General features: G+C 44.1%; 1 protein-coding gene across 1 annotated transcript; it reads left to right on the top strand.

The window, feature by feature from the left end:
* Positions 1–11,252: 11,252 nt before the first annotated feature.
* LOC124164488 (myb-related transcription factor, partner of profilin-like) lies at positions 11,253–12,351 on the top strand. Its single transcript, XM_046541818.1, has 2 exons — positions 11,253–11,382; positions 11,972–12,351. The coding sequence occupies exons 1-2, from the start codon at positions 11,253–11,255 to the stop codon at positions 12,349–12,351; spliced, it is 510 nt and encodes a 169-aa protein (XP_046397774.1).
* The last annotated feature ends 9,090 nt before the right edge of the window (positions 12,352–21,441 follow it).

Below are 21,441 nucleotides of genomic sequence, written 5' to 3'. Positions count from 1 at the left end.
TAAAAACAATAGCTGGGATGTATTACTCCAATATGCAACTACAGCATATAATACTAGCACGCATAGCAGTACAACATGTTCGCCACATGAAGTTGTATTCGGGTTTCCAATGAAAACCCCTTTCGAGTGTTTGGACAGAGAGAGTAAAAAGATTGTCGGCGATTATGTTACGGGTCTTCGGAAAATCCTGATGGATGTGAGGTCGAAGTGCCGCAATAGTTGCAGGAGTGCGCAGAGAACGCGAGAGATTCAGTACAATAAAAAATGCAGGGATGTGAAGTACATGTGTGGGCAGTATGTATATTTGAGTGATGCCCAAATTAAGTCAGGCCGAGTTAAGAAGTTTCATTGCCCATGGAAGGGGCCATACAAAGTGATTGAAGTTCTCTCGGACACGAATGTGCGGTTGAAGCTTCCCTTTCGAAATGTTGTTGTTCACAAAAATAGGCTTAAACCGTATCATGGTACTTCCCCTCCCACTTCAACTAGCAGATTCCAGGAGCGACGTCGAGGGCGCCCACGGAAAACCCAGACGACGGAGGACGAAGGAGCTAGCTGTGCGCCCTGTCCAAGTGTGGAAGACCCCCCCTGTTTTCCCCTTCCCAGTGTTGTTTATCCCTCCATCTCATCAGTGCCCCCAGCGAGTCCCCTGACCAGCGAGAGTGATAACGCACGTCCCAGAGAAGGCCGCGAAGAGGATACCAACGTCCTTGCTTCCCCATTCCGTGCGCAAGCACATTCCGCGGAAGGCCGCGGAGACTGCGGGAGCACCGACGCAGACGACAATTCCCTTATCTCATCAACCCTCCCCGCGCGCTCCCCCTATCCCTTGAGGTCACGAGCGGCTGGCCAAGCCGGACCACGCTCGGAGAACGAAGACGTTAGTTGTGAAAATGTGAGTGTGCCAGCAGAAAGTGTGGTGAAAGAGGAGAGAGTCGAGGGTGCATATAACCTGCGACCACGTAATAATAAGAAATAAATTGTGTTTTGTGAGATTGAACATTGTTTAATGAAATTTTATTGATGCTGGGTTTATTAGTATTTCATCTTTGTATTGTTGATCCAAGGGTCAGAATGATTATGTATTACGGGATTGTATGATGTTTACTGACGTTTTATTGAGTGTTGGGTTTATTGTGGTATTTCATCTTGAATGTCTTCTTTTTTTAAAAATTGTCCACTGTGTGTCCAATTTTGTTTTGCGGGAGGATGATGTATGGCTGCCGGATGCTGTCTCTTCATATTGAAAGCACTTACCTAAGCATCCCACGCTCTCTCCGTCCCTTTCCTCTGCTTGCACCTTACCTGCACATCCCTCTGGTTTCCGGTCGCTCCTTTCCCACCAATAGGTACTGCAACATCAGCGACCTACGAGCCTCACACGCCACGGCGATGGCAACGAATCGGAGAGGTGAATGCCGATCACGTGGGGACGCCTAAGGTGGACTTGGGAGGGTAAGCAGCTTGGCAGCGGGGAGTCAACCGCGGGATGTAGAGAGAGCAACATCAACTTGGGGATAAATAAAAGAATGGTCTTTATCTCACAAAATCTTTCAATTCTGTTCCCTGTACTTCCTCTGACGGACCACTAGCGGTCTTAAATCTTACACCGTGCTATTTCTTGCGCGAGCTATTTCTCTCTTCCCGTATGAAAAACTTACTGAACAGTTTTCACAACCAATGAGGGAGAGGATATTTTGTATATATTTCTGTTTTCTACGGAATATTTGTTTGCAAATATAAGTAATGTATTTATTTGCGTTTAAAATTCTATTAAAACCTTGGATACATATATGTAATACGCTTAGAAAATCTCATTCAGAAAATCAGCTGTTTGTTGTTGTTGGTTAGGATAGATTTCAAAAGGCAGTGTACAGGTGTGTTAGGTCATTGTTTCATAATAATAATATTGATTTATTGGGAATAAATAATGAACATGTTAACTATATCAGTTCGTTTGTCATACTCTAGGTGTATGCTATGCGAAGTAACCATTGAAAGCTAAATATTAGAGATGTGCGAATAGTATCCGCGAATACTAGAATACCTCGAATACTAGAAAGTATTCGATATTGTAACATATAAATTTGTTTGTTGTGGATTTTGGTGTGACGTGAACCGGGGAAGGTAATAATAAGCAGCAGAGGTGGAGGGAGGTGATTGTTGTGGTTGTGGACGGCGCGGGAGGAGGTGTATGGAAAGAGGAGTTGCATTGTAAGAGTGATGGCCGACGGGTGTCTCTCCCGAGATTGATTTTTAAAAAGTGTATTTGAAAGTGGAGTAAACCAAAGAAAAATAAAAAAACGTTACATTTTGGCGCCCAACGTGAGAGGCCTGACTACTCGAGAGGTGAGACCACGAGAACCGGAGAGAAAGAGGACCATCCCGAAGGAGTGAAGAAAGAAAATGGCGGGCAAAACGAAGAAATTTCCGGAGCTGAAGTCGGCAGAGCTACGGCAAGTATTACGAGAGAGGGACTTGTTAGTAGGGGGAACCAAGCCAGAGTTGCAGCAGCGATTATTACACGCGCTAGAAGAAGAGGGAATAGATGTACGTACTTATGAATTTAGCGTCGATAGTGAGGAACCGGTGGAAACTGAGATGCAAGCGCTATTTAGGAAATTTAGGGATGAGCAAGCTAGAAGAGATGCAGAAATGTGGGGGCAATTTAGGGAAGAGCAAGAGAGAAGAGATAGGGAGAGAGAAGAAAAAGAAGGGAGAAAGGAAAAAGAAGCAGAGGAAAGAAACAGAAAGCTTTTGGAAGAAATAGCAGGAGAGCTGAGACGGACGCAGGAACGTTTTGCAACATTTGAGCATGGCTATGATGAAAGGCTTGCCAAAATAGAAGGGGCGTTAGTAGAGATATGCGAAGGTGTCGCGAATAAAATTAACGGAGTAGGAGCGAGGCTGGAGGTGAGCGAGGTCAAGGTCCAAAAGTTAGAAGCGAGTTACGTGAATTTGCATGAGAACGTGGAGGAAAGACTCAAGAAGATAGAGGACGAGCTAGGACAACAATCCACCACAAAAGCAGCTGTGCTAGATAAAGAAGCAGCCCAATGCATCGTGCGTGAGGAAAGCACAAGACCCAACGTCACAACGGCATCCGCGGGAATGATACAGTTAAAGGTCCCGACGTTCGACGGGAGGCATGCATCAAGGCCCATGAAATACCTACAGGAGCTGTGCAAATACCAGGAGGTATACCGGTTGCCCGACCAGATGATGCTCCAGGTCATCAGACAAGGAATGGTTGGGAGAGCGGAAGAGTGGTTCGCCGCGACGCGACACCTGTATGAGGATTTGAACGCTTTCAAAGCCATTTTTACGGAGCAGTTTTGGGGAGAGGAACGACAACTGCTAATAAAACGGAGTTTCGACACAGGAATATACAAGGAGAACGGAGGGCTCACGCGAGTAGAATACGCGACGGCCAAAATTAGCATGGCGAGGGAGTTGACGCCGCCAATGGAGGACGAAATGATCCTTCTGATTCTCAAAAAACACTTTGGCGTGGAAGTAGGCGTCGGCATGATCTCGCATAACATAAATACAATACCGCAATTCTTGACGTTATTGGCCCGCTATGATAACATACCGAAAGAAGACAGATACTCCGAGGCGACCGGACACCGAAGGTGGGAAGGTCAATACCAAAGGCCCCATGAGGAACGTACGACGAGGACATCGGAAAGCACATCCCAACACAACCAGCACCATGGATGGGACTGGAAGAGATCACAACCACGGGAGTGTCAAGCGTCGAGACAGCGGAGAGAGGGACGGCGAGACGATTACTTTCCCGGCGAGGGATACGTTCACCGGCCGGGCGAGAGATCAGCTGATCAACGACGAGAACAAAATAATATGGCGGAGGCGCACCCTCTCAATTTCATGTTGGCGGAAGGAAGCAACGCCGCAGGGAAGCCAGAGCAGGGAAACTATTAGCGGCAAGGCATGAAGAAGGTCCCATCATGCCGAAGCCGGAAGACGAAAATGGATTCTGGGACATACCTAAGGAGCAACGGGCGAAAACGCGGAAAATGAGAACAAAACGGACACCGCCACAAGAGGAGAAGATGGAATTCCACACGGAGGAGGGAACAATATGCAATGTTTTTGAGTCACCACGAGATTTCTTGACGGAGAGAGAAGCGAATGTGCCGGAAGTAATTAAATGCCCGGAGATTAGAGTTCGAATGGAAGGAGTGGCTGTGAATGCACTGGTAGACACGGGATCGGAGCTAACTTGCATTAGCGAGGAGTTTTATCGGGAGAATCAGAATGCACTACGGAACGCTTTGGAAGTACCAGTCAAAGGAATCCGGATAGCAGGAGCTATTGGAAGGAGGAGCGGACTTATAAGGAAACAGATCTGTCCTAGTGTAGAGATAGACGGATTCACCACAAATATGGCTTGCACGGTGGTGCCGGAACTGATTAAACCGTTCATAATCGGGACGGACACATTAGCTCAATTATCTGCGAAGATTGAGTACGATCGCAGGATTATTACCCTAAGTGAAGGAAAGAAAGAGGTCATATGTGAGTTTAGGGAAATGTGCGGGGATCCACAATATGACAACATGCACGTAGAAAACAGCGAGGAGTATGGGGAGACGGATGGCGAGGAAAAGACAAGAGGAAGGGAGCAAAATTTAAAATAGAAGATAAGGTTTTAGTACGTACCAATCCGGTATCCGATAAGCAGAGGGGAATTTATCACGGCTTTTTGGCATTATACGAAGGTCCATATGAGATTTCAGCATTCCGAGGGCCAGCTACGTGTGTAGTATCTAATCCAAAAACGAAGGAAATACGAGGCACATTCCACTTCAACAATATAAAAATATATAAGGAATAATAGCACGGCACTGGGCAACGTTCACAAGACACATACACACGAGAAGAAGACCAGAGGCAAACTGACTTGAATCAAGAAGACCGCTGCCGCAACTTAATAATTTGATCCGTTTTAGCATGAGAGGACTATTAGCCAATGTTATACATTGTATCAGGACCCGACGTAAGAGCGGAGCCTACGAACGAGAGAGAGAAGGGGTTATAGGAAGCCGATCATTTGTATGGTTCGTTCTATTATTTTTTCAGTTGTGTGTATATTCAGTGTCATGTTGCCATTAGTTGATTCGTGTTTGTTTATGTGTGAATGGGCTGGTGACGTAAATTGAGCCGGAAGGAGGGAGATTAGATAGCATGAAGGAACTTTAAGTGTTGTGGAGTGAAAATGTGTATGGCCTGTTGATTATCCAGTGATTTAAAGGGTTAAAAGTGAGAATGAATGTTGAGAAGAGGACGGAGAGTTTCGTTATTTGCATTTTATATTCACGTTCAATGTATCACTTAATAACATCGTTTTATATAATGTGTTCTTGTTTTTATAATACGTGAATAAGATTTTCATTGGTTATGTGTTAATTTGCCTATCTAAACAAGGAAGAAATGGGAGAGACTCTTTTATGTGGTGTATCACTTATCATGAGTGAATGGAGGAGATGCTATATTTATGTATGTTGGTTAATATTGATGAATTCATGTTTAATTTCTGCTGTAATGCCATATATACTCTTGTATAGAATTTATTTAGAGGACGGCTAAACTTTGAAGGCGTTGGGGCCACGACAGTACTCATTTTGAAGGCTTTAAAATAATTCCTTCCATGTAATTACAACTCATTATTTTAATGGGGCAAATGTAACATATAAATTTGTTTGTTGTGGATTTTGGTGTGACGTGAACCGGGGAAGGTAATAATAAGCAGCAGAGGTGGAGGGAGGTGATTGTTGTGGTTGTGGACGGCGCGGGAGGAGGTGTATGGAAAGAGGAGTTGCATTGTAAGAGTGATGGCCGACGGGTGTCTCTCCCGAGATTGATTTTTTTAAAGTGTATTTGAAAGTGGAGTAAACCAAAGAAAAATAAAAAACGTTACAATATTCGAGATCTCGAATAGTTATGCCAAAGGTACCGTCTCGAATACCTCGAATACTTTGAATTTCGCGTCATACACTGTCGCTCGCACGTCGTTGGTAGTTGACTCGGAAAAATGAGGAGAACTGTAGTCGTTTAGTGCATGCAGCGCCGTTTTAGGCAAGCTGACAGACTACATCAAATTCGCGGGTTAGAGTGGTGAAAAGAGTTCGACGTGGGGAACCGAAATTGATCGAGTGAAAACAAATCCGAAAATCCTAGGTGTCCCACATCAGGAGAACCTCAGTGCCGTGGGATAGCAACATTGGCCCATTTCCCACGATCCGCTATCCCCTCCATTGAGCATTCACCCCACCCAATCTGACGATTTCCTCTTCTCCGAAATCAAACAAAGGTCCCAGCTCGTGCAGGGATCGTATTACGATGACCTTAGCTTCGAAAAAATATCAAGTTACCGGAAAACAATAGAATCGCGTTGCACCCTTCACTCTTTCTCCCCCCACTGACCATTTTCCCGAATTCATCTTTTGATAAAAATAAGACGAGGTGTTTACCATGTGCACTTTGTGGCTAATAACTACAGGCACCTTTGAATCTTACCCTGGAGATGAAACCACCAAAGGGAGAAACTCAGTGCCGTGGGATAGTGACATTGGCGCATTTCCCACGATCTGCTATCCCTCTCCATTCAGCATTCGCCTCACCCACTCTAACGATTTCCTCTTCTCCGAAATCAAACAAAAGATCCCAGCTTGCGCAGTAATCGTATTACGAAGACCTTAGCTTCGACAAAAATATCAAGTTACACGAGAACAATAAAAACGTGTCTCACGCCCCCCCTCTACTCACTCACGGGCCTTTTTCTGCTTACCTGCTTCGAAGTTCCCCATTTCTGGAGTTCAACTGCAGCATGAGTCATCTAGTAGCCCAAAAGTTGTCTAGCAATGACTTTAGGCAATTGATTTTACTCTTTTATTGGATTGAAATATTAGTAATATGCGCATGTAAGCGGAACATCTTGAGTTCGCAGAGACGTGAAACCGGATGGTAATGCTATTCTGATCCCCATGCATAGGCACTCATGAGAGTGCGTGGGAGTGATGCTGCCATCAGCACCTTCCGGGAAGGTGTGGCCACGTGGGGGAGAGGACGGGGATGACGCCAGAGGCAGTCGACGAAAAGTACTCATGTGTAGAGGCCGCAGGCCATGTGTGCGACGCACGGTGTGTGATTGATAATAAATACCTTCACTAAATGAGTTGATTTCAATAATTCCTCTGGAGTGCCAACCCAATAGAAACCACGCGCTTACAACTGGTGTCAGAAGTGGGATGTTGGCCTCAAACAAAAAGAGGAATGAAGTCTATAGTGAAGGTAAGTGAGGATGACGGGCAGAGTTAGCATATCGGGCCAAGAAATGGATATCCAACGCGCGTTAGACACGTTGACTGCGCAGTTAAAGGACTTGCAGGAGGAGAACGCGAGAATGAGGGCTCGGGAGGCCGAGAGACCCTTGCACCCCCTCGCCCCGACCGCTGAGAACTACGCGGATAGACAACCGAATTTCGCCCTCTTAGCCTCGGTTGAGAATTTCTGCGGCGGACCAGCGGAGGATGTGGATGCCTTTATCGAACGGTTCGACAGGGCTGCCTTGCTGAGTAAGTGGACGGAGGAGGAGAAACAGCATGCGATTAGGCTGCGACTAAAGGGGGCCGCGGACACGTATAGCCGAGCCAAGGCTGAGGGCAGAGAGGCATTGACTTATCCGGAGATTACCGAACTGCTGAAGGAGAGATACAGGTCAAGCAAAAGCCGGCGGTACTACCGGGAGTTGCTGTCCACCCTGCGGATGAAGACGGGGGAGACCATACATGAATTCGCGGATCGGGTTCGTGAAACGAATGTACGGACCTATTCTGTCGAAGGCACTGAGGAGAGGGTGGCTGCCATCCGGGAAGAGGCCGACCAGAGGGCATTGGATGCCTTCTTGAACGGTCTCTCTGGCGAGGTGGGTAGACAAACGCGACTGAGGATGCCAGCGACGTTTGATGACGCCATTGAGAACGCCACGCGCATCGTGGAGGTGGAACGGCGTGCAAAGAGGCCAGTTGAGGAGAGGGAAGTCTTTGCATCGACGGCAAAGGCGTGTTTTTCGTGCGGGAAGGAGGGTCATTTCGCACGCTTATGTCCGAGCCGCCCCCGAGGGCCCTGCTTCGCCTGCGGCCGCCAGGGGCATTTTGCGAGGGACTGCAAGAGTACTCCGCGGCCGTCGAGCGACAGAAAGCCGGATTTAAACTAGGGTGGGGCCGAGTTAATCGCCAAACGCGGTCCCCCCAGGAGGTGGCGATCACACCTGTTTGCTCGCTCCGCGAGGCAAATGGACTGGTAGTGCGAGTGGAGAAGGACGGACGGGTGTGGCCTATGCTAGTGGACACAGGAGCCCAAGTTTCCCTAATGACTAGACAGTGCAGTGGCAAGTTGACCCCCACTTTCTCACCCTTTAGGATACGAGGGATTTCGGGGGGGCACATGCGAAATTACGGCGAAGTGGTGGCCCCTTTGAGAGTTGGCGGCATGTCACTGATGCTGCGTGCGCAAGTGGTGGACTCGCTGGGCGACTATGCTGGACTGTGGGGGATGGACTTTTTAAGAAAAAACGGCGCAGTGATTGATCTCACTCGGAGAGTGTTGGTATTGAATGGAAAAATAGTTAATTTGGCCGACGCGCGAGAGAGTGCGTCGACTAGGAGGGAGGCGGCGATGGGCGCGGTGGGTTGTTATCAGCGGGCCCCGTCCGACGGGATGGAAGGAAAAGTGGGCGGGGTTTCGTCCCAGCGCAAGAAGAGAGGGGGAAGGAGGAGACCGACCGACGGGCCGTCATCGCCCGCGGCTGATGGGGCCGCTCTTGCGGGGACGAGGAGCCCGCTGTCACCGGTAGTGGACCCGGCGCTAGCGGCGGCGACCGACCATGATCTCCCTTTCCGCCCCGACGCGGCGAGGAGAGGGGGCGAAAAGATACCACGAGGATACCCCACGAGGACGTACCATCGCCATGGAGCAGTTGACGTACCGGTTCGACTCCTGCGCGCTGAAATCGTTCCGGGTAGGAGCGTGCGACTCCTGCCTATTTTCTTGGACACCGAAGTTTGGCGGCCGGGTCAGGAGTGCCTGGTGGAATCTGCCCTGGAGGAGGAGGAGTGTTGGGTGGCCAGGTGTGTGTGCTTGGTGAGCGATGAGGGAAGCGTCACCACACACGTAAGTAATTTTGGACCTGATACACTTACGCTAAACAAGGGGACATTGATCGCGAGAGTTAGCGAGGTGCACTCGGGTGAGGACATTCAAACGGGCCGCGAAGAGGGGACAACTGGATGGGAGGAAAAGTGCGTTGGGGTAATGGAAGTGAAGGAATTCGGAAGGGACATTCGGGATAAGTTGGGGCACTTGAAAGGTGAGGAACGAGAAGTACTAGCCCCAGTGATTGAGAAATTTCAGAATTTGTTTACGCAAACGGGTGGGCCCCCTGCCTCTCATCTAGTGGAGCACGAAATTCCGACGGGTGATGCCCGCCCGATTTATAAAAAACCCTATAGGACCCCGCACCACCTGAAGCCCCTGATAGAGAATTTCGTGAAAGAGCAATTAGACGGGGGGGTCATCCAGCCTAGCAATAGCCCGTGGGCGTTTCCGGTGGTGGTGGTTCCGAAAAAGTCACTGGATGGCAAGCCAAACTATCGATTCTGCATAGACTTTAGGGCCCTTAATGCTATCACTAAAGCAGATGTTTACCCCCTTCCCAATATCACAGAGACTTTGGAATATTTAGGCGGATGTAAGTACTTCACGACCCTCGACCTCACTAGCGGATATCACCAGATTCCGATGGCCGCGGACTCGCGTGAGAAGGCCGCCTTTATCGTAAACAGCGGCCATTACGAATACGTCCGCATGCCATTTGGACTTAGAAACGCGCCCGCGACATTCCAACGGATGATGGATGGAGTGCTACGGGGGATGACGCCGTCGGAAAGTTTAGTTTATCTAGACGACGTCATCGTGTTTAGCGATTCGATTGACACGCACGCCTCACGGCTAAGCAAGGTATTCGAGAAGTTGGAAGCGGCCGGCCTGTCGTTGAAATTGACTAAGTGCCACTTTGCTCTCCCACAAGTAAAGTACCTTGGCCATGTTATCAGCGCCAACGGGATCAGGCCCGACCCAGAAAAAGTTGCTGCGGTGCGCGATTACCCAACCCCGAGAACGGCAAAGGAAATTCAGTCATTTTTAGGACTTACGAACTATTACCGCCGGTTCGTGGATAACTACGCCGTCCTCGCCCGACCACTGACGGCGTTGCTGCGGAAAGGGACTACTTTTAATTGGACGCCTGAGTGTGACGAGGCTGTGGAGAGTTTAAAGGAATCGTTGACGAGTAGTCCGGTATTAATTTACCCCGACTTCAACCGACCTTTCATCATCTCTACGGACGCGAGTAATTTCGCAATAGGGGCCGTGTTATCGCAAGTGATCGATGGGGAGGAACACCCCGTGGCATACGCGTCTCGGCAAATGAAAAACCCCGAAATAAACTATACTACAACAGAGAAGGAACTCCTCGCTGTCGTGTGGGCAGTGCGACAGTTTAAGTGTTACGTGTTCGGCCGTAAATTCTTGATCGTAACTGACCATGCTGCTCTTAAGTGGTTGTTTGGTCTCAAGGATCCAAGCAGCAGGCTAATGCGTTGGACACTTAAGTTAAGCGAGTACGACGACGAAGTAGCGCACAAGCCCGGGAAGGCGCATTTAAATGCCGACACGCTCAGCCGGAAGGTGAGGGGCGTGGTCGCTGAGGGAGCGATAGACTTCGCGGATGCGCAAGGGAGTGATGAGGAGTTCCGAGGGTGGAGGGAAGACAAAAATTTCGCGGTAATCGACAACGTGTTGTTTAGGAAAACGAAACGGGGGAATAGGACTGTGGTGCCGAGAAGCTGTAGGGAGGAAATACTTAAGCAATGCCATGATCATATAATGGCGGGACATTTAGGTAGGGAAGCAACGGTGACTCGACTAGTATCGCAATATTGGTGGCCAGGTATCGAAAGAGCCGGGAGGGAGCACGTCAAGCACTGCATTGCGTGCAATCGAAGAAGCCCGTATGGAGGCTCTAAGGCCCCCTTGCAGGAAGTGCCTTATGCCTCGCGGCCGTTTGAGTTCTTAGGACTAGATATTGTAGGCCCTTTTTTCCGCGAACAGATAAAGGAAACCGGTTCATATTGACAATTGTGGATCACTTTTCACGATATGTAGTCATGACGGCCATGGCCGACCAAACTGCGGAGACGGTGGCTGCGGCGCTTGTTAGAAATTGGATTTTGCGATTCGGAGTCCCAAAGACGATCCTCACCGATCAGGGAACCAATTTTGAATCGGAGTTGTTCCGTAAGATGTGTAGGCTGCTCGAAGTGAAGCGATTACGCACGTCATCGTATCACCCGGAGGCGAACGGGAGGGTTGAGCGAGTGCATCGCACGATCGCCCAAATACTGAGCCATTACGTGAATTACAATAACAAAAATTGGGATTCTTTATTAAACTATGCAGTCTCTGTGTATAATATTAAAAAAACACCGTAGTACAGAGTACTCCCCCCACGAATTGATATTCGGATTTCCGATGGCCTCCCCCTTTGAAGTCATGGCGGCGAACGATTTCCCGTCCAAGCACCCGGCTGTGGGAGAATTGTGTGCGAGACTAACAAAGTTGTGGGAAGTTTGCAAGGAAAACAATCGGAGGGCACAAAAGACGCAAGCAGAGGGGGTAAAAACAAAGGGAAAACAACGCAGATACGAGGTGGGCGACTACGTACATTTACGCGACCCGTGTTTGAAGCCAGGGCAAGTGAAAAAGTTTCATTGCCCCTGGGAAGGGCCGTATCGAGTGATAAGAGTTTTGTCCGATTGCAATTTAGAGTTGGAGCTTCCATTTCGAAAAATTGTGGTGCATGTGAATCGTGTGAAACCTTATTCAGGTTCTATTCCACCCCCAGATCTAGGAAGGAGACGTGCTCGCCCCAGAGGAAGACCCCGGAAGAATCCACCCCTTCCTCCCCAAACCCCAATTCTACCCTCTTGCAGTGACATAGAGTTCGAATCTGTGGAGCCGCGGGGATACGCCGACCTTCCACAGGCCAGCCAGCTGGGAACGGATAGCGGGGAAGGGTTTGACTCCCCTCCCTCATCCCCTCCAGACGGCGAGGCGCCAGTGAAGGGGAAAGGAGTGGTTCCCCCCCCCTCCCAACCAAGAGGAGAGCTCCTCCCAGCGGAACGAAGCAGCCTCCCCTCCACCGCCTTCCCCTCTCCTCCCAAGGCGGTCCCCTTACCCCCTCCGCAGCCGACAGCGAACAGCTGAGAGAACCGCAGCCCCTCCCCTGTCCCCTTCTCCAGCGCCCTCACACTCCTATTCGCTCCGATCACAAGGACCCTTGTCCACGGTTCTAGAGGAAGACGAACAAGAACCATGGCCCTTGTATACTGGTTACTAATCTTCCAAGAGGTTCTCATTGAAATCGGTAGGGGGCGCTGTTGCCTCAATCTTCCGACACCAAATAGTTCCTCTGTTGAACGAGTGGCAGCGCGAGGGTGCCCAGGGTTTCTAGTGGTAGGAAAATTAACATGGCGAGTATTGGCAACAGGAATCAAAGTAGCTGACATCTGGTGGCCAATTTCAGAAATGAGACATGGAGGATCGGCCGGTTTGTTTACTAATGCTACAGCCTAGCGGTGTGCGAAACGGATGTGTTTTCAGCAATTTTGTGAAGCGAATACTGATGTATATGGTAAATCTCAGTTGTGAATAATGGATGAAGTAATTTTCTCCACATCTGACGTTTTGGAGTTCAATAGAGACATCAAGAGGTCCCTCGTTGAGGGCTATGAGGTGGAATGCTGTAACCTATCATGGTTGAAGCACTGTTGGAGTATTTGGTTCTTGCAATGGGCTTTAGCATACAAACAAGCGTTATTAATGGCATGTCACACGAGATACAAGCTTTTCAGAAGAAAATTGGCGCTTCTTTTTCCGTTTTCGTGTGTATTGTTTGACGATTTTATCCACCATCATCACAAGAGATATATCATTATTAAAATCATCAAACAATATGATAGGCATCTACTGACATAAGCCATCCGTCCTCAATAATCTATTCTTCTTAAGGGAATTCGACGTCGGTGTGGTCGTGAGCGGAATTCCCCTTGCATTGGCGTTTTGACTGCTATGTGGAGTCACTCGACTCTCACCGGCTAGCGAAGATCGATGGGGAAGTGGCGAGACGGGTCTCCGTGCCTCGGCCCCGGAATTTTGGCCATTTGGGCTAAGCGACTCGAGAAATCCTTTAACCCAACGAAGCACGCAGGCCTTAGAAACGTCGGGGTTTCGAACCGCATCGTATTCAGAAGAGCAGGGTCTAGTTATTGAATGAGAAAGAGACAGATGTTTTAAGGGCCGACCCGGTTTTGACGGGCCCCCGGGCGGAAGATGTCCCGGCGATCGTGGGGGGGATCGCCTGGGAAAAGTTTGTGCGACTTTGGGAGAAATTACTTGTCTCAAGCAGACTTAGTCCCGGCAATTGGTGGGTAGTCGGCCTGGAATATTCATATAATTCTCAGTTGTCGCGATTCGAATCATTTCCCCAACCTTAACTTTCCTGGCTTATTGGATATCTGAAAATTCATTGATAGTTATTGCAAGTTTGTTCAACCTTCTTTCCGTCTGCATCTCATCCTCTGACACCTCCATACTTACGCGAACAATTTTTAAGTAGGCATTAAATGATACAATGAAGGTGTCATGCCTTCATATGTTTCTCTATGACCCATTCTTGTTATTTTCTTAAATAAAACTAGCATGCTAGCTCACTCTTGCCCATTCTCATGACGTGCTCCCACTTCTTTCCCAAATTAGGGGTGTTGCGGAATCTATGTAGAGAGATAGCTTTTGTCTCACACTGGTCGGTGCAATCATAAACACAGCACATTTTGTTGCTCATGAACTTTTCCTTCTAAGTTTTTCATCATAATGCCATTGATATTCGGCTAAACGGTATAGTGCTGGCCGGCTAACGTTTCACACGAACAAGCGTACTAATGCATCCGATCCTCCATATTCGGCCATGACACCTAATTTAGTGCTGTCACCTGGATTCCCTTCCAGATGCAATTGTCAATAAGAACAATGACGCTTTCAATAAGAACATAAAACTCGGGTATTCGCAGGTTATCGTTCCACACAAACAAACGTACTAAAGTAAGCGATCCTCCCTATTCGGCCATGACACCTAACTTAGTGCTGCCTCCTGGATTTCCTTCCATTTGCCAATAGCCGAAACGCTGACTTGTGATGTTTTTTTCCATTTTTTCAGTGGTAAGGAGGCCTTCTGGAGGTTTCATTTTTTGACAGTACGAAACTGAGTGTAGTGGCTAGAAAGTGGTGCTATTAGCTCAGAAAAGTCAGCGATGGTTCAGGAGTAGTGACTTGAAACAAATCCCGTGCCCTCGCTTGTAGTGGGATCCCGTTTACTTACCTGTGAACACCATGGCTTACGACAAGGGATCGTTTTTGTGCGTGGTTTTAAGTGGGTATATAATGCTAAGAAGAAATAAAATTCCAAACTGGGCATTATAAACTCCCATTTGTGGAAGGCGGCGGTAAGTACTCTGAATGTTTACATGTTGCATTTTTGAATAAGTTGTTTCTTGTGCATGGTACCTAAGTTATGATAACGGTGAAGGCCCGAAGTGTCACTAATCTTAGCAATTAAGTTTAATAACAATGCAAATGTTTCAACTGCGTGTCCATATTACAGCATTTGTCGAAAATGAAACACCTATCCCGCTCAACATTTTTAGCCGACCTTATTCCAAGATGGCAGAATGTGGTGGACACGTTAATTTTAATTTTGTAAGTAATGTGTGCCGCCTACTGTCCATCGCATGGCACAGTGAGTATTCGCATTTAAATTTGATATTTTTTAAACATTGTTTTGCTCTATCGGAAGTAGAATCAAACTCTTGAAAAGTTATTTTTAAGTTTTTTTATCTGGAATGGACCTGATGTTTTGGTTTGGGTTTCTTGTTTATATACATTACTAGCTGAGAAGCCCTTTGATTTTGAGCAGTTCGGAGATGAGTTAGAGAATTTGCCTAATTCTTTGTGCATTGAAGTTGGCCGTTGTGCGTGAAAATGCTATTGTTTATTTCTCTTCGTCACAAGGTTCATAAGTTTTGTTCATGGTAGCAGAGAGGAGTACTCCTCGATCGTATCCTACTACACACCGCAAATAAGTGTATTTTTTCTCTATCTTGGCCTCTATTTTTAGCGTATATTAGTGCCTTGCAGGGTTAATAGTCTTGAAGAATCTAAATGCATTGCAATTTAAACAACCGATAAATATTCTTTTACGTTATTTTAGCTCGATCGCATAAAAACCACATTTATATGATGATTTTTGTATGACAGACACAGACAAACATTAACTTTTTATGTAGGATTCATAGATAAAGCGTGACAGGTATCTCGCAATGTCGCGCACAAGAATTTCCTTTGGTTGATTTTGCGTTTAACGTAATTAACTTCATTTTTGCTCTGCCATTTCGAAGTGTTCTACGTTCTACTATGATATGATATTTTGGGAATTACAATTAATTATAATCAATGACCGGAACCAATGACTGTTTTACTCGGGAGCTTATAAAGACCAGATGCGTGAATTAACAAATTGAAATAGTTATTTAATAAATGCCTTGCAATAAATTTTCTGGAAATAATTGGATGTCGAGGTTTATCATTGATCTGCTTCTACAATTGCTGAGATTTATCGATTCGGTTCAGTGCAAATTATCTGGATAATCAAGAGAAATTGGCCATCTTTCACTGCCAAGTCATAAATGGCCTACTAACTAGCCAGTTGCTGACAAGCCTTACACATCCTGCATGTTTCATGAACAATTTCTGTCTAACCGTGCTACTATTTGAAAATACATGAATGCATATTGATGTTGGATCTGTAAGTGGCTTTGAGAACTAATTATTCTTTATTTTTCCCCAGGATTAACTGATATATAAAACCAGTGAAGCATGAAACTTTGTGAATGTAATTTAATGTGAAGTAATTTTGGGAGATGAAACCTAATAATACTGTCTGGAGGAGTCGAACATTTAGATACAAAGAATGATGTAGACCCTCAGATCCAAATATACTGTATGTCCTCAAGAGAAATACAGCCGCCTTCCAGCAATGTGAGTAAATTTGAAAATATGTAAATGTATATTGATGTCTGATCTGAGCTTGTTCTTTTGAACATTTGTGTCCCGATTTACTCAGAGAAGTAATATGAAAATTTTGCTCTCATATTTATGAATATCACTATTATTGTTTATTAATTTAAGTAAGGTGACATGAGCCCAAGTTTTATTTTATGGATAATTTTTACAACTTCAATGTCCAACATCTGTGTGAGGTTTAGGTAGTTTAGACCATCAAGCATAACATAAAAGTTAGTATATGTACTACCAAGCTTGGGTGATCAATCACCTATTAGAGTATGTATCAACGATGTGTAAGCACACCTTACATCTCGCCATCTTTATTGTTCATCACTCTTACACCAGAACTCTCATTCCCAACTTCTGAGCATGGTGGCAAACCTTAGGACTCAACATCCCTTTTCTCCTTTAAGAGACATTCTTACCCTTACATAAACGTAAAGTCTTGAACAAAAACAAATGCAAATCCTGACACTTACTACACCAATTCACTTATAAACCAAAATAACATTCTTCATTCCAGATAAATCAAAAGTCTTTTTACAAGCTTGGCATATGTTAAATAATCAGCGCATGTTAAATACTGAGTGTTCAGTAAATAAGTAATAAATAAATACTAGTTATTCAGTGATCTACATTTTATAATACTGCAAAGAACTAGATTTATTACATTCTCTCATTGACCTCATCTCTCCTGGAGAGTCTCCTGTTTTCCTGTAATTGTTTCCTGCCATCACAGGATTATGTTGCAAATTCTTTCCTCCATCTACAGTTGAGGACCTCAAATCCGGAAAGCTTGGGACCAAAGGGTTTCTGGATTTCTGGTCTTCATGGTATGTTTTGTTAATTAATTAATTTATAAATGTGTTCAGGCTCTTGTGCTTGATATTTGAGATCCCTAAGTGCCCAGGTTGTTAGTGTATGTTTACAGAGTGTGCTAACATCCTACTCGTCCCAGAACAAGGCTCAGAGGCCGGTGCCACGAGGTGTCTAGTCGAAACCCTATGCAGAAGAATTTTCAAACATTTTAGATTTCTGTTTTTTTTTGGGTTTCTGGATTCCGTATTTTTGGTCCTCAACTGTACTATATCCTCCCTTGGTGTTAGCTCATTGTAGTTCTCTTCCTTATTCCCATTCTCTTGTTCCCTCTGAAGATATGGTTTAGCATGAGAAGTATTCCTTCTATGAGGTTTCCCTTGATTATCATAAATCAACTCCGAATTTCCATTAGATTCTATAATGGTCACAGGATCTTGTCTAAAGGGAGTGGATAGTTTGTTTTCCCAAGCTTGTTTCATTAACACCATATCCCCTGGTTCCACAAGACTAGGCTTTGCAAGACAGTTTAAATGAGCATACAATTTACCATCATCTTTCAACATTAACTCCCTGTCTCTAATTATTACAGCTAATATCAGGTTCACCTGCATACATAACTGTAAATCAGGAATTTTTTTACCAAATCTTGCATCCTAAAAACAACGCTGCTGGTGGGCAACCTGTTACCAAGTGGGGAGTGGCTCAATATGAGGATAGGTATATCAGAAGTTCCTCTATCCAACTTATCTTTTATGCGCCAGCAATCCTTAATCTTTTCATAATGTTCCTGTTTTGGCATTCTACCGCTCCATTTGCCCGGGGCCAATATGGTGTAGAAAAATGATGGATAATATTTAAATCTTTCAGAAACCTCTGAAATCCTGCATCTTTAAATGGTGGTCCATTATCTGATGAAATAGATTTTAGCAAACCATACCGTGCGAACAAGCCTTTAGACAAATAAGGACTGTGCAAATCTAACACTATCAACAAATTGCCCCCTGATGGTTAGGGGCCAAGGAAATACAAACTTACAATGGTTGACATGGCAATTCAGATCGTACTATTGGTTCTAGTGGGTCACTCCTAGCCACTAACTGACATTCATGGCAGAATCTACACCACTGTTCAACATCTTTTTGCATACTTTTCCTCCAAACCTTGGTTCTTAAAATTTTCTTCATACTAACAACCTCCATATGACCTTTGTGAACTACGACTTGACTTACACTCCTGGAGAACTTTTGGTAATATGTACTATCTACTAACTAAAGTTACCTATTTTCATGGAATGGCCCCTCTAATGGGCCATTCCATGAAAATAGGTAACTTTTGGAAATAAAAATATTTTTTTTATATTTAACTTATTGTGTCATGATTGTCTTCTCATAAGGTTATATTATGAGTATTTACTAGGAATTTTAGTCAAATATGTTTAAATATGTAGGTAACCTAGGTTCAAAGTCGTCTCTTCATCAGCTGTTCAAAAATTGCCATTTTCATAGGTTGTGTTGCCATATCAATGCTTGACTAAATGCTATTTTTATGTGTCTTGGTAATTATAATATCAAAATATAGTACAGTATAAGAGTTTCTATCACAAAATTATATTAATTTTGCGATAGTATAATGGTAAAATACAGTGTTTAAAAGTAGATTGTTTCTTTGTCCCGTACGTAACATAAAATATATAAATTTATTTTTTCACAAAGTTTCTTGACAAACAGCCACTCAAAATACAATTTTCTAAACTGGTTTTGTGTCAAACTAAATGATTATGATGTTGTGAAAAAATAATAAAATTTAAACATACCCTAATGTTCAATTTCTTTCTGTCCCGTATGTAACGTTACGTACGGGACACTTCACAACATAATATGCAATATACATAAAAATGAATTCACTATGTCATATCATTACTAAATTTTGGTAATATTTAATTCTAAAGCATAAAATGAAGCGTTATTTACATTTAGGCCAGAAAAGTCTAGGCCTACAGTAATTTAAATTTAAAATTGTGCTCTGGGCATTCAGGGTTGGGGAGTTTGGCATCAGTTAATAGAAGGGCCAGGTATTAAGTTTATGTCATGAAATGACAAAGTGGCAGAGGAGTAGGTGCTGTGGTTGAAAGTATGCATTGTAGTAAACAGAAGAACAAGTAAAATTTTAGGTGCATAGAGGGCGGGTAGAAAAGGTTAGAAAAAGTAAGGTGAATGAAATGGTAAAACATGACTGTTTAATTCCTGCGTTTCATTTGATTTTGTCACCTCAATAATCTCCAGTTCTTCATGACAAAAAGTGGGGACTTAATTTCTTTTGTCTCAGTGTGTGGTAGATCTCAGATGTGAAATCACTGGGATAGTTGTTCTCGATTAGATGTTTGGTGATACTAGAATTTACAGTCGCCTTTAGCCAACACGTAATACATGTTTCAGTGCGTGAGTGATTATAGCATATGTTATTTTTGTGACCGATTACTAGGAGGGAATCAAGGTCAGAAAATAAACAATGTGGACTACATGAAGTATTTTTATTTAAGTAAGTTTACATAAGCACCACTGAGTAATGCCTGAAACTTTGAAGATAAGAAATTTAATGCTTTTTCAGAATTTAAATGGTGGTGGAAAAACCTTAGGCAACTGCTGTTGCTAGAGTAAAGAAAATGCAAAGTAAACTAAATGCAAGTGATCATGATGGGTTCTTAAAAAGAAGTAAGAGGATAAATTAATTAAGAAAAAAGCGGAGAGAAAATATTACCGACAAAGAAAAAGTATGAAAGGGAAAAAATGACAGTGAATAGCAGGCAAACTTAAGCTAAAAAATCAAGCTCACATCAGTTCTCCTGAATGCAATTTTAGAGAACTGACTGAATGTTAAGAGTAGTGAGGATGAAAATGATGCTCTATTCAATCTGCCAAGGATTTTGCATCAGAATCTTCAGTAGTTTGTTCAAAGACAAGTTTTATTGTATTGTTGTTCAATATTTGTTTGTTCAAGGCATATTATGCTGGAGAAGATTATATAAATGATACCATCATCAAAGTAAAGCATTGAGACAATGTTCAAGCAGCACCAGATATCCTTAGCTTTCACGTGATATGCAACACAAATGAAAGATTTTCAGGAGAGAAACATTTTAAAGATATCAACTTGAATTTAGACCTGTTTGTTGAAGTGAAGACAGAATTCAGAGGTCAGTGGGTTCTAGTGCAATATAATGGCAATTTATTTTGAGGCAAAATCACAGAAATTGTCTCACAGAAGCAACTGTAAGTTACAGTCATGGTACCTAGTGGCACAGCGAGGGGGGGGGGGAGGTTTTTGGGGCATAATCACCCCCCAAATCTAAATTAGTTAATTGGATTAATATTACTTATAGAAAAGTGTAAGGATTAATAAAATATCCCTCAGAAAGCTGTAAAACTCCCCATTTTGAACCATTTATCTTAAAAAATTTCTGGGGGAGGGTCCCCGTACCTCCTGCTTGCCCTGGCAGGTATTCCATACCCCCCAGATCCCCACTATTAGTCGCCCCTAAAACCTCCTCTAGCCTTAATTCCTAGCTGTGCCCCAGATGGTACCCACCAGTCCCCAGAACATTATAAATGGCCAACGCTGCCCGATTGTATTGTATACAATAGAGAGACAGAGGTGATTAAAGCTATTTCTCCTCCTATAATGTTGAACAAAAAAAGACGATGGAAAATTTAACCGTAAAGATCTTAAATTATGAACTCTGGTATCTTTCTCCTTTTTTTTTTAAATAATACCATGGTAAAAAGATTAAAGTAGCTGTATAATTTTTTTTATACCTTAATTGTATTATAATTAAGCTAAGCAAATACAAGTTAATTGATCAAGAAAGTAATGCTTATAAACATATGATCTTCTTATATTGTAATTGGCTTAACAACCTTTTCTGATAAATGTGTTTTTGACCATGTTAACTCTGCCTGCTTTCAATAACTTTTAGCCTGAAGTGTACAATGTCCCGTACGTAACAAAAGGTGAAAAAATTGTAACTTAGTTGAAAAAAATTTCTTAATAATGTTAAGTATATGTACTTGAAGCATACTTTTTAAGTTATATGAAAAAAATACCACAGCATTATGAAAATTCTAATTGAGCTGAAATATCATTTTTCATAACATGAGCCAAACAAGTGGTTGACTCAGCTTGTCCCGTACGTAACAGGCACTTATTTTTTCTTGCAACAGTTACAACAAAGTGCTAAAGCCAAAACTGTAGCTTGAAAAATAGCTTAGGTCTACACCTAACAATTTATAGCTGTTTCAATGAAACACAAAAATGAATTTTACATTTTGACTTTTAGGAATTCATGGATGGCTATTTAATTAT

The sequence above is a fragment of the Ischnura elegans genome, chromosome 8, assembly GCF_921293095.1.
Source record: "Ischnura elegans chromosome 8, ioIscEleg1.1, whole genome shotgun sequence".
Taxonomy (NCBI): Eukaryota; Metazoa; Arthropoda; class Insecta; order Odonata; family Coenagrionidae; genus Ischnura; species Ischnura elegans.
This window is presented reverse-complemented; position numbering and strand designations above follow the sequence as displayed.